General features: G+C 34.7%; 1 protein-coding gene across 7 annotated transcripts in view; it reads left to right on the top strand.

The window, feature by feature from the left end:
- The window catches only part of FREM1 (FRAS1 related extracellular matrix 1), a 171,341-nt gene extending 159,385 nt beyond the window's left edge, over nucleotides 1-11,956 (top strand). For 6 of the 7 annotated variants that reach the window (XM_032635999.1, XM_032635997.1, XM_032635998.1 and 3 more), the window contains 2 exons: nucleotides 7,140-7,225; nucleotides 9,034-11,956. In XM_032635999.1, the coding sequence (XP_032491890.1) occupies nucleotides 7,140-7,225; nucleotides 9,034-9,233 (286 nt within the window). In that variant the 3' untranslated portion in view covers nucleotides 9,234-11,956. The remainder of the gene's footprint in view (nucleotides 1-7,139; nucleotides 7,226-9,033) is intronic. The other variant, XR_004350496.1, reaches the window with a different exon arrangement.
- Nucleotides 11,957-12,570: the final 614 nt, after the last annotated feature.

The raw sequence follows: 12,570 nt of genomic DNA, 5'->3' as shown, positions 1-12,570 counted from the left end.
GATGTTAAAAAAATAGCAATTGACTTTGAGATTTCACAAGTAAAGAGAGACAGTTGGTCAATAAAGACATGAAAAGGTGCCCACCACCATTAGATGCCAGAGAAATGCAAATTAAAACCACAATAAAATACCACTTCACACCCACCAGAATAGTTAAAATCACAAAGACTATGTTGTAGAGCAAATGGAATTCTCATTTATTGTTGGTGGAATTGTAAAATGGTACAACCTCTTTGTAGAACTGTCTTGCAGTTTCTTATAAAGTTACAAGCATCTGCCCTGTGACCTAGCAATTCTACTCCTAGGTATTTACCCAAAAGAAATAATAATATATGTTTTAAAAAGACAAGAATTTCATTAGTAACCTTTTTAATAACAGTAGTTTGGGTCATTTGTCTTCTTGTTATTGATTTATAGGAATTGTGTATATTTTCTCCATCAAAAAGGGAATAGACAAATTTTCTTTTCTTGATAAATTAATTTTTTTCTTTAGAATATAGAAATATTATTTTACAAATTTATTTTTTATGGAAGTATAGTTGATTTACAATGTTTCAGGTGTACAGCAAGTTACATATATATATATATTTATATTCTTTTTTTCAGATTCTTGTCCATTATCGGTTATTACAAAATATTGAATATAGTTCCCTGTGCTATACAGTAGGTTCTTATTGTTTATCAATTTTATATATAGTAGTGTGTAGCTGTTAATCCCAAATTCCTGATTTATCCCTCCCCCCCTCTTTTCCCCTTTGGTAACCATGAGTTTATTTTCTTTGTCTGTGAGTCTATTTCTGTTTTGTAAATAAGTTCATTTGTATCATTTTTTTTCAGATTCCATATGTAAGTGATATCATATGATATTTGTCTTTCTCTGTCTTACTTCACTTAGTATGATAATCTCTAGTTGTATCCATGTTGCTGCAAATGGCACTATTTCATTCCTTATTATGGCTGAGTAATATTCCATTGTATATATATACCATTTCTTCTTTATCCATTCATCTGTTGATGCACATTTAGGATGCTTCCATGTCTTTGCTATTGTAAATAGTGCTACTGTGAACCCCGTGGTGCATGAATCTTTTCACATTAGAGTTTTTGTCTTTTCCAGATATATGCCCAGTAGTGGGATTGCTGGGTTATATGGTAACTCTATTTTTAGTTTTTTAAGGAACCTCCATAGTGGCTGCACCAATTTACATTTCTGTTAACAGTATAAGAGGGTTCCTTTTTTCCCCACCCTCTCCAGCATTTATTATTTGTGAGCTTTTTGGTGATGGTCATTCTAACCAGTGAGAGGTGATACCTTAGTGTAGTTTTGATTTGCATTTCTCTAATAATTAGCAATCTTGAACATCTTTTCATGTGCCTGTTGGCCATCTGTATGTCTTCTTTGGAGAAATGTCTATTTAGGTTTCTGCCCATTTTTCAATTGGATTGCTTCGCTTTTTTTGATACTGAGCTGTATAAGCTCTTTATATATTTTGGAAATTAATCCCTGTCAGTAGCATCATTTGCAAATATCTTCTCCCATTCTATAGGTTGTCTTTTCATTATGTTTATGGTTTCCTTTGCCATGCAAAAGCTTTTAAGTTTAATTAGGTCCCATTTGTTTATTTTTGCTTTTGTTTCCATTATTCTAGGAGGCAGATCCAAAAAAATATTGCTGCGATTTATGTGAAAGAGTGTTCTGTCTATGTTTTTCTCTAGGAGTTTTGTAGTATCCAGTCTTACATTTAGATATTTAATCCATTTTGAGTTTATTTTTGTATATGGTGTTAGAGAATGTTCTAATTTCATTCTTTTACAGGTAGCTGTCTGATTTTCCCAGCACTTATTGAAGAGACTGTCTTTTCTCCACTGTATATTCTTGTCTCATTTGTCATAGATGAATTGACCATAAGTGCATGGGTTTATTTCTGGGCTTTCTATCCTGTTGCATTGATCTATGTGTCTGTTTTTGTGCCAGTACCATAGTCTTTTGATTCCTATAGCTTTGCAGTATAGCCTGAAGTTAGGAAGTGTGATTCCTCGAGCTCCATTCTTCTTTCTCAAGATTGTTTTGGCTATTCAGAGTGTTTTTTGTTTCCATACAAATTAAAAAAATTTTTTTTTGTTCCAGTTCTGTGAAAGATACTGTCAGTAATTTGATAGGGATTGCACTGAATCTGTAGATTGTCTTGGGTAGTATGGTCATTTTAACAATATTGATTCTTCCAATCCAAGAACACAGTATAAGTTTCCATCTGTTTGTCATCTTCAGTTTCTTTGATCACCATCTTATAGCTCTCGAAGTACAGGTCTTTTGCCTCATTAGGTATTCCTAAGTATTTTATTCTTTTTGATGCAGTAATAAATGGGATTATTGCCTTAGCTTCTCTTTCTGATATTTTGTTGTTAGTGTATAGAAATACAACAGATTTGGGTAATTAGGTGGATCAATAAAATAAAAAAGATATTGGGCGACTAATACAGGATTGTCAAAATGAAGACATCAACAATATTACCTTAATTGCCATTATTTCATAAGAAATGTTTTTTGACACCAAAAACCTAGAAGATCATAATCTCAGAATAATGGTATTAAGAAATACATAAATAGGTATTTTGTTCTGCAGTAAACTATTATAAAATCCAGTATAATAGTGATGGAAATTTTCTATCTCCCCTATTAATTCAAGAGGATTAGTGATCGTATATAGCAGATCAAACATTATGTTATAAGCAGTTTCAGAACTAACTTTTTCATATCATTGTGAAGTTAATTTTATAAACCTCTGGTTTCAGGGAATTGTTTTAACTGTAGTACTGAGACCTTTTTTTAGATGTAAAACTGAGACAGCTTTCAGAACAAGAGAAAGTTTTCAGGGGGCAACTGGAGTTTTTCCATCATATTTTAGAGAGTGACATTATGTATCTATCAGTAATATAAACTATTTTGACTTACATGTTATGTATTTACCATATTGGTCCAGAAATTAAAGCATTTATCAAATACCACTTCTGACGGTATTCCAGGGTGTGTAAGAGATAAAATATATTTGGTGTGAGATTTTTATTTTTTTTTCCTAAATTAATCAGTTTATTGTTAGGCAGATTGTTCTTTTTTTTTTTTTTTTTAATAAATTTATTTATTTATTTTTGGCTGTGTTGGGTCTTCATTTCTGTGCGAGGGCTTTCTCTAGTTGTGGCAAGTGTGGGTCACTCTTCATTGCAGTGCGGGGGCCACTCTTCATCGTGGTACGTTGGCCTCTCACTGTTGCGGCCTCTCTTGTTGCCGAGCACAGGGTCCAGACGCGCAGGCTCAGTAGTTGTGGCTCACGGGCCCAGTTGCTCCGCGGCATGTGGGATCTTCCCAGACCAGGGCTCGAACCCGTGCCCCTGCATTGGCAGGCAGATTCTCAACCAGTGCGCCACCAGGGAAGCCCGAGATTTTAAAAATATCATAAAAAGCTTCTAATTTTCAAATTTTAAGTGAAAAATGGGTAAAAATATTTGACCTGATGGCTTTTGTATGATACTTCAATATGCATTTTATTTCAAAAGGACAATAAGAATGATGATCCCAAGAACAGTTAATACTAGTTACAGGCATTCCAGCAAATGCCTAGCAGCAGATTAAAAGCAAACTAAAACAAAAATAAAAGATCTGCACATTCTTTTGGATCAGTCATTTTAAGAGGAACACTTTTGGATGACAAGGCCACCTCCTCAGTATATTTTTCTCTGAACCCCAAGACCTCCCCTGTCATTCAACATGTTTTCATTCATTCTATGGGCCTCTCTGCTTCCCTTCACCCATTACTTTTCAGGTTCATTTAGTCCTCTTCTCCAACCTCTTTCCCTTGAAAAATAAATATTCCTCTGGGATGTAAAATTAATAGTTTCAACATTTTATAACCTGGCTATTTACCTTCTCCTGAATATTTTTAGGAGATGGTTTTAGATTCTATAATTAGAATTAATATGCATCTAGAGTGTTTTTGTTTGGTCTCAGGGACCATTTTTCAATTCTCGGTTATGTTTCTTCAGGCTCCCTTGCTACCTGATGGTCCTTTACATATGGTCATTTACAGCACCCGTGTTTCAAGAAGAACAGCAAATTTTACTCTATCCTTTGTCCTTAATCAGATTGCTAACTCAACCCAATCTTTATCTCCAATCTCCTTTGCTCCCCATTGGTGTTTTATTATTTTTCTGGCCCAGAGGAGCCAGACTTCTAGATTAGGTATTTCTTGAATTTACATACTGTAATCTCATCTGCTCATTTCCTTAGGCAGTCATTGTACATTTGGTAATTCTATTATTATAGATCATTATCTATGAAACCATTTTGCTTTCCCACAGGAGTGTCTGGAACCCCTGCTGACCTATCCTTAAAGATTTAGTCTAAAATACATCTATATTTAATCAAAAAGTTTCAAAGAAGTAGATGTTTATTTCTGTAGCTGAAAAAATTAAGGTTTCTGTTTTTAATACTACACTTTGAATGCTTTCAACTTTCAGAGCTGTCAAAAGATTTTTATTTGTGTGTGTCTCTATTTTATTTTTATATCTCTATAATATATACATATCTATATAGTTAATATTCTCTATTTTATTTGTATATGGGTATAAAACAAAATGAAGGTATTTTTATAAAATAATCAACATACAAATGCCTAAATATTTTTTTTGTAAATAACTATGGTCTAACATTTTACGTAGCCTAAACACAGCTGTTTTCCCCTCTTGCTCTTTTGGGACTTTTTGCTTCTCATAGCATCAAAAAGGAAATCAAACTTGTACTTCACCAGCTAAAATGGATTTTACAAAGTATCTTTTAAAGACAGTTTCAAGGATCTTAAAGCAGGAGGAGATGTTAAATATCCTTGAATAAAACCTGTTCCTTCCTGATAAAGACATTGAGGCGGAAGTTACATCCATAAGGAAATTGGGGACAGAGCAGAAAGTGGAACCCAGGTGTCCCATGTTCTGTCTAATACACCACATTGACTGAAGCAGCCCCTCAAGCCCTCCCTCAGTCTATATTTTATACACATTTCATATTCCATGTTCTAAACCCGCAGCACCTCAGAATTACCATATTGGATGTGAGAGAGAGGGGAGAAAAATTGGCTATCATATCTACTGTAACTGTCAGATAGGAGCTGACAGTAAGTCAGAACCAAGTCACACAACCCAGATCCGGCAGCCCAAGGACATTCAGAAAAGTGGGGAAGAACCTACCTATCTCAGAAGGCCCTGAAGTCACCACTGCATCATACAAAACTAAACTACTGTACTAGTAGGAAAAAAATCATTAAGAGACAGGTTAGATTATGTTCACTCTACATGATCTGGAAAAGCAGAGAAATGAATCTAAAGTTTGGAAAGATACAGGCAAAATGAAAAAAAATTCAACAGTCTAAAGTTGTGACAAGTATGTATTACTAATGATGTTTCCTGCTTTTTAAAATATCAGTAGATATTAACCAGGCAAGAAGATCAAGGTGATTTTGTTTGTTTCTTTTGAGACTTTCTGTATTAGAAAAAGAAGAAAAGAAAAAAAATAATTATTTATTGGCTTTTTACTTAAAGCATTTTAAAGAGCTTTTAATGAACACTGTTGGGGAATTAGATAGAATCAAATATTGCTTATAGGAATAATTCAGCTAGCTGAGAAAATAATTCATAAGGAATTCTTATGCCTGTTAAGAGTGTCTGTCATCAGAAAGACAAGAGATAAACACTGGCAAGGATGTGGAGAAAAGGAAACTTTTGTAAACTGTTGGTAGGATTGTAAAATGGTGAAGCCACTATGGAAAACAGTATTGAGGCCCCTCAAAAGTTAAAAATTGAACTACCATATGACCCAACATTTCCTCTTCTGGGAATATGTCTGAAGGGAATGAAAATACTATGTCGAAGATGTATCTGTACCCCCATGTTTATAACAGCATTTTTTACAATAGCCAAGACATGGAAATGACCCAGGTGTCCATCAACAGACGAACAGATAATGAAATCGTGGTACACGCACACACGCACACACAGGAATATTATTCAGCCATAAAAATAAGGAAATCCTGCCAATTGGTACAACACGAGTAGACCTTGAGGGAATTATGCTAAATGAAATAAGTCAGACAGAGAAAGACAAATACTATATGATCTCACTTACATGTGGAATCTAAAAACAAAAAGTCATAGAAAAAGAGATCAGATTTGTGGTTACCAGAGGTGAGGGATGTGAGGTGGGAGAGTTAGATGAAGGTAATCAAAAGACATAAACTTCCAGTTATAAGTAAATACAGGGGATGTACTGTATAACATGATGACTATTGTTAACACTGCTGTGTGGTAGATTTGAAAGTTGTTTAGAGAGTAAATTCCAAGAGTTCTCATCACAAGGAGAAAAGCATTTTTTTCTTTTCTTTTCTTTTTTTTTTTTGTAACTGTATGAAATGATGGGTGTTAACTAAACATATCGTGGTAATCAAAGTTCACTATATATGTAAGTCAAGTCATTATGCTGTATACCTTAAACTTATTAAAAATAGAATTATATTTTGGGGAAAATGTTTATATATATTTGTAAGAACAGGTGCTTTAACTTCTGCGCAACATACGAAGGTTTGACAGTGAGGCTGAGCCTGTTTCTCTGGGTGGGATGAAAGAGTCACAAATATTGGGGTATTTGACTAAACATGCAAAGCTCAAAATGTCGTCTTCAAGTAATTTTATCCGTATAGTTTGGGTTACCTTACTGGCCAAATTAACTGGGAAATTGCCAAATTTATGCCATTTAGAGAGAAACTTCCCATGAGAAGAGTCATTTTTTGGCATTAAATAATTAATCTATATAAGTAAGCAGTTGCTGATTTTCTCAAAAGATGTTTAAAACCCATTGAATTTGTGCTTTAAAGCCCAGATATTATAATACAAATCACTTTCTTTGCTGTCACCTACCCCACCCTGCAGATACTCATTAATATAAAAAAATAGAGTATTAAAATCTTGGAAAGTTCTTTCTACATACATAGCTTTTTTTCTATTTTAAACTATCTTTGATTTCCATTATGCATTTCATATCAGCAGAAATGTTGAACTCCTTGTCACTGACACTCTCATTTTCGTGTGTTTGCACCTAGTCACCTGGGCAGCCTTGTAACTGTCCTCTCCAGGCAGCATATGCAATGGCTTTGGGACATCAGTGGAAGAAAGCCCTTTTGGATAGGCAAGTATCCGCGCTGCCCTGAGGGGGAAGGCAAGAACGCGAAGAGAACGTCTCCCTTCCATAGGCCAAATAATTGTGGTTTACAGTAATAAGCAATGGTTAGACAGTTGGACAGTCTGTCTTTTAAAACTCATCTTAATTACATAATACTTTCATTTATAGGCATCTAGCTCCAAGAAATAATGTAGAATGTGATTCAATTTATAAGTAAGAGAATTTTTAAATTGTTATTTCTAAAAGTAAAAAATTAGAAACAGTTGTAAATAGGGGATGGTGAAATAAATTATAGTATAGCCATATGAAAGAATAGTTAATATTTAATGCTTTTGTAAGGCATCAAATATTAAAGACATGACAAAATACCTTATGTTTATGAATTCATTCAATGTTGAATGCATATTGTACATAAAATATGTAATGCACTGCATTTGTGGCAAGGTGCTAAGTGAAAAAGCACTGTCTACAGCCATATGAAGCATGAAATAATTTAGAATAAAAAAGAAGTGTATATATGTGTGATATACATATATGTATAGACATAAAAATAAATAAGCCAAAAAGTTAGAAATTTATTTTGTATCTCCAGTTAAGAATTATAGATGATCTTAATTTTATCCTTTGTTTTCTGAAGTTTTAATATTTTCTACAGTTTTAACAGTAATACAAATCTTTTCAAGCCAGTTTAGAAATAGAATTCTCAGGGTGCACTGAAGTCACTATTCTTACCATCTCTCCTTAAAGGTATTGTATTTCAGGGAATTATAATAAATGCACTCTTGGCTTCTCAAAATCTCTGTAATACTCAGTGAGCGTCTAATTCTGAAATCATCTGAGAGTATTAAATTAAGCCTGGAAGATAAATTTTCTCTATGTCCACAATGACTGATGTCAAGGCTCTATCCTCAAAAAGTCCTTGGGCATAGCATCACCCAAGGTCAATAATTCAAAGAAACAGTCCAGAGGAGACAGTCATTCCCAACCAAAAATACTTCATTTTATTCTACCCCAAAATATAGAATGAGAACCAGTGGGGAGAGGGTTACATGCTATGTAACAAAGACTGTTTTCATGGTCAAATTTGGTTTGGGAGCTGCCAGGCCATCCTATTGCAGTGGATTCTTTTCTCATGCTATTATTTTTATTTCTATTCTGAAAGACAGGAGGAGGAATGCTTCTTTAAGAAAAATTACAAGAGCTTTACAACACTGAAGTGTAATTTTCAAAAAACTGCCAGTGGGAGTAGAGAGACAAGTTGAGAAAAGCTGCTTTTTATTAGAACTGTAGCAGATTGAAAAAACCTTAAGCTCCAGACTAAAAATAATACTTAGTAAGCTACTTTCAAATATGAAAACCGAGACATTTAAATCGTGAGGAAGAAGAATAGACAAGAATGTGATAGGAGTTCTGCCTGTAGGATACTCTGAATAATAATTGCCATTTATTAAACACTTATATGTCATGAGCTTTATATGAGTTATCTGTTTTAATCCTCAAAACAGGCTTGGATATATTTAGATATACATTTCTGAGTTGAGAAAACTAAAACTCAGAGAACTCAGAGAGGTTAAATAACCTGCCCAAAGATGTTCAACTAGCAAGTGGTGGAGCTAGGATTTGGATTCCAATCTGCCTGACCCCAAAGCCTTGTGTTCTCGCTCGTGTCTTATAGGATTCCCAGGTCCTAGTCCTTGTTTTAGAACGTAGGCCTACATTTGTATGTGATTACTTAACTTTGAATAGCAGGTTGATATGATATCCAATTGTAAATGTAATAAACTCCTATGGCACACTTCTTTGGTTCACATTAGGTTTGAATGACCAAGTGCATGCTGGCCACTGGGAGTGGATCGGCGGTGAACCTGTGACCTTCACCAACTGGAGGAGAGGGCCTCCTCAACGTTCAAAGCCTGGCAAGAACTGTGTTTTGGTTCAAAGACAAGGAAAATGGCAAACAAAGGACTGTAAGAAGGGCAGATCTCACAATTATATGTGCTCCAGGAAACTCTAAATGTAACTGGCCCTACAGGTGCCCACTTGGGATTTCTTACCTATTTATTTCCAGGATTTGTGCACATGGCTCAGTAGAAAACAGAGTGTCATGACTGACTGGTACATTTTTTTTTTTTTTTTAATCATAGTGTTTGAAGGATTCTATCTAGTAAAGAAGAAACACAGTTAAATAGTTCCAGGAAGATTGATAAATGAATGTTACTTATAGGAAGAGATAAAATTTTTGTATCTCAATACCTTCCAAAATAAAACCCCAAGTATTATATGGCACAAGATTTGATTATTCTGGAGACCTCACTCCATATTTCAGTCAATACGAATTTCATGGTCCTTGGATGCTTTTGGTCCCAATACCTCAAATGAGTCCATTCTGAAATCTATATTGCAGGTGCTTCTACTACTTCAATCTGAGGGAAGCTCACCCTGCCAGTTCATTAAGTCAAGGTTGAACTGCAAAGGGTTGCTTTGTCCCTTTGGAGCCCTTTCACATGTGAAAGCTGAGAGGCTGTGGATAAAAAGGAGAATTCTCTGTGGTGAAAAAGGAAGGCTTTAGATGGAAGAATCTGGCAGATGGAAACTCATCTGCAAAGCTCTAGTTCAGGTAAGAATTCAGGGGCTACCTGTCCTTCAGAGGTCTACCCATCACTACTCACAAGACAGATCTCCTTTTCTAATAAGAATGGTGCACCATTCCAAAGCAAATGATTGGGTTTCCCCAGCTTTACAGGGTCATGAGAAATTTGAAGTAACATGAGTCTTTCTCTTCATTCATGTTTATAGTACTGACAGGCATTTCTCAAGGACATTTGGAATAAAAAGCATATATGAATGATGATTAACATATGGAAGAAAAATGTGACTTTCTCAAAAGTGTCCCAATGAACTATGCTGATGAACAAAGAAAAGTAATACTGAAAACAGAGCTCTTGAAAGCCTATCTTCTCAGAAAGAATTTTGATACAGTTTTGAGCCCTTAAATATTTAATATTTGTAGAAATGCCATGTTAACCTGATTCTGTAATGAAAAGGTACCTTATTAATTTATAATGGCTGCTGAGTGAAACATTTTGTAGCAGTGATGCATGTTGCAGCCTTGCAAGGACTCCCTTCTGAAATCAAGGTTTAATTACAGGAACTTAAAAATTAATTTCTAAACAATTTACTCAAATTTTCCTCTTTTCATAATCCCTGAATAATATGGTTATGCCACTTGTGACTTGCTATATGAGCACCAGGGTCACTTCTGAATCAAAATGGAGTTATTAAGTGGACCAAAGTTTTGGTGCAGGTTTTATTATAAAAATACCCTGAGAGAAACTAAAAGTGACTGAAGAAATTCAGTCCTGTTTCTGGTTATAAAACATGACAAGCTTGTTTCATTTGTGCTCATTTATCAAGATTTTGGTTAATAGAAATATTTACAAAAAGATGTTGGAATGAGATTTAGACATTCTACGTCTTATTAAATTCCAACATCTTTGTGGAGTCGGGAGGCTCCTTACCTTAGATATCACAAGTAGGCTCTGGACTGCTGTGATACACAGGTCTCCTGTATGACACAAGTAGTTTCTGGTATTTAACCAAAAGATGTAAAACCCATTCTCTGTATCAGTTCAAATCCCTTCTGATCCACTTGCTTCCGCAATGTGGAAAGGTGGGATGCTGAATAAAGAAATGAAGAGTTGTTTACCTAAAGGGCTATATCCTAGGAGGGAAAGTAAAAGTTCAAGGAATAAGGAATATATTAGAACTATAGAACTATATTAACTATTTAAAACTGGAAATCCAGAACCATGGCAACTATGTAGAACCTGATCAGCATGGTAGATTTTATTTTACATTCCTGCCATGACAGTGATATTTAAATGTAATTGCAAATGTTAGCACAAAGAGACACTGCTTTGATTTTTATAGCAACTAGAAATACTAGAAGAATATTTAAAATACTCTTGATCATGGAAACATTAATTCAGGCAAGTGTAAGTGCTGGGCAATATTCATCATGACCTTCATCTCCTTCTCATGATTGGGCTTTGACTGATGGGGAAATAGAAGTAAATGATGGTCATGGTTCTTTCCACCTTGATTGGTTACTGTCATCCTTTAGGTTCTGGTGGGAGTGGGAAGGAAGGAAATGGAGTGATGGTAGAATGGCAACGGGAGGTTATAGGAAAGGAGAAGAAAGGGGAGAGTGGAGGAAGAGATGAGAGTTGATTTGTAGCTGAGAAAGAGAGCATCAGAAAGAAGGACCTGAATGCCACCCAACTCTTCTCCCCAGACTTGAATACCGACTCAGGAAAAGTCTCAGTTAATCCAAGGGCATTAACTCAGCTCAATAGTGTGTAGCTTTTCAGAATCTTGTACCGTTGGTCTTCAACAAAAACATACATACATATATATATATATATATATATATATATATATATATATATATATAGTATATATTTGCTAAGCATAAACTTAAAAAACATATGACAATCACTTCATCTCCTTCCAAGGAGTGGTAAAAATGAAGTAGGTGACATTTACTTACATTTTTGTTTGTGTTTATTTTTAAGACAGCCAAAAAGAATATGCACATATTTTCATTAACACTATGGTTCTGTGTAATTTAAACCATAAGCTGGTGCTGATTAATTTCTGCGACAAAGCAGCTTAATAAATATACTGTATCTAGTGTTGTATAAAAATTAATAAAACAAACTTATTTCTAGTTCTGAATCACTGTCCCTTCAGTGTTTAACATTTTTTATTTATTCTACCCATTGAAAGAAAAAACGGAGAAGAAAAGTCAACATGTATTTTTCATCCTTACTGTTTGGATCAGCCTTTCATTATACAGCTTCCATCCATCCATCCATCCACCATCCATTCAACAAATATTGAATATGAAGTGCCAACCCTGTACCTGATAGTGTTCTAGATACTGGAGATGTGGAGTGAATGAGATAGGAAGGTAAAAGTATAAACGCATCGTGCAAATATGCAAATTTCTAATAGTTCTTTTTAAGCATGGAGCTTTTTTTCTTAATCAGGGAGGAAGTCACGATGGAAATCATTGATTACATTATCCCTTTTCAGAACTGGAGGGAAAGCCACACTGATACAAACAGCTCAGGCTGTCTTTTGTTTTATTTCTCAACTGATCAAGAAGCTGGTGTTAACTTCCTGAACATATAATCTGGTCAAAGTGTTACTGATAGCAGCTGTCTCAGATTTTCTGTCTCCAGATCAGGTTGGGAACTAAAGTTTTCAAATCTAGGTAATTAATTTTGTAACAATTATTTTTTTCCAAGAAGACAAGAAGTGTGTGTCTGTGTGTCTTTGAGATTCCT

Source organism: Phocoena sinus, chromosome 6 (genome assembly GCF_008692025.1).
Source record: "Phocoena sinus isolate mPhoSin1 chromosome 6, mPhoSin1.pri, whole genome shotgun sequence".
Taxonomy (NCBI): Eukaryota; Metazoa; Chordata; class Mammalia; order Artiodactyla; family Phocoenidae; genus Phocoena; species Phocoena sinus.
The sequence above is the reverse complement of the archived record's forward strand: the minus strand, read 5'-3'. Positions and strand labels throughout refer to the sequence as shown.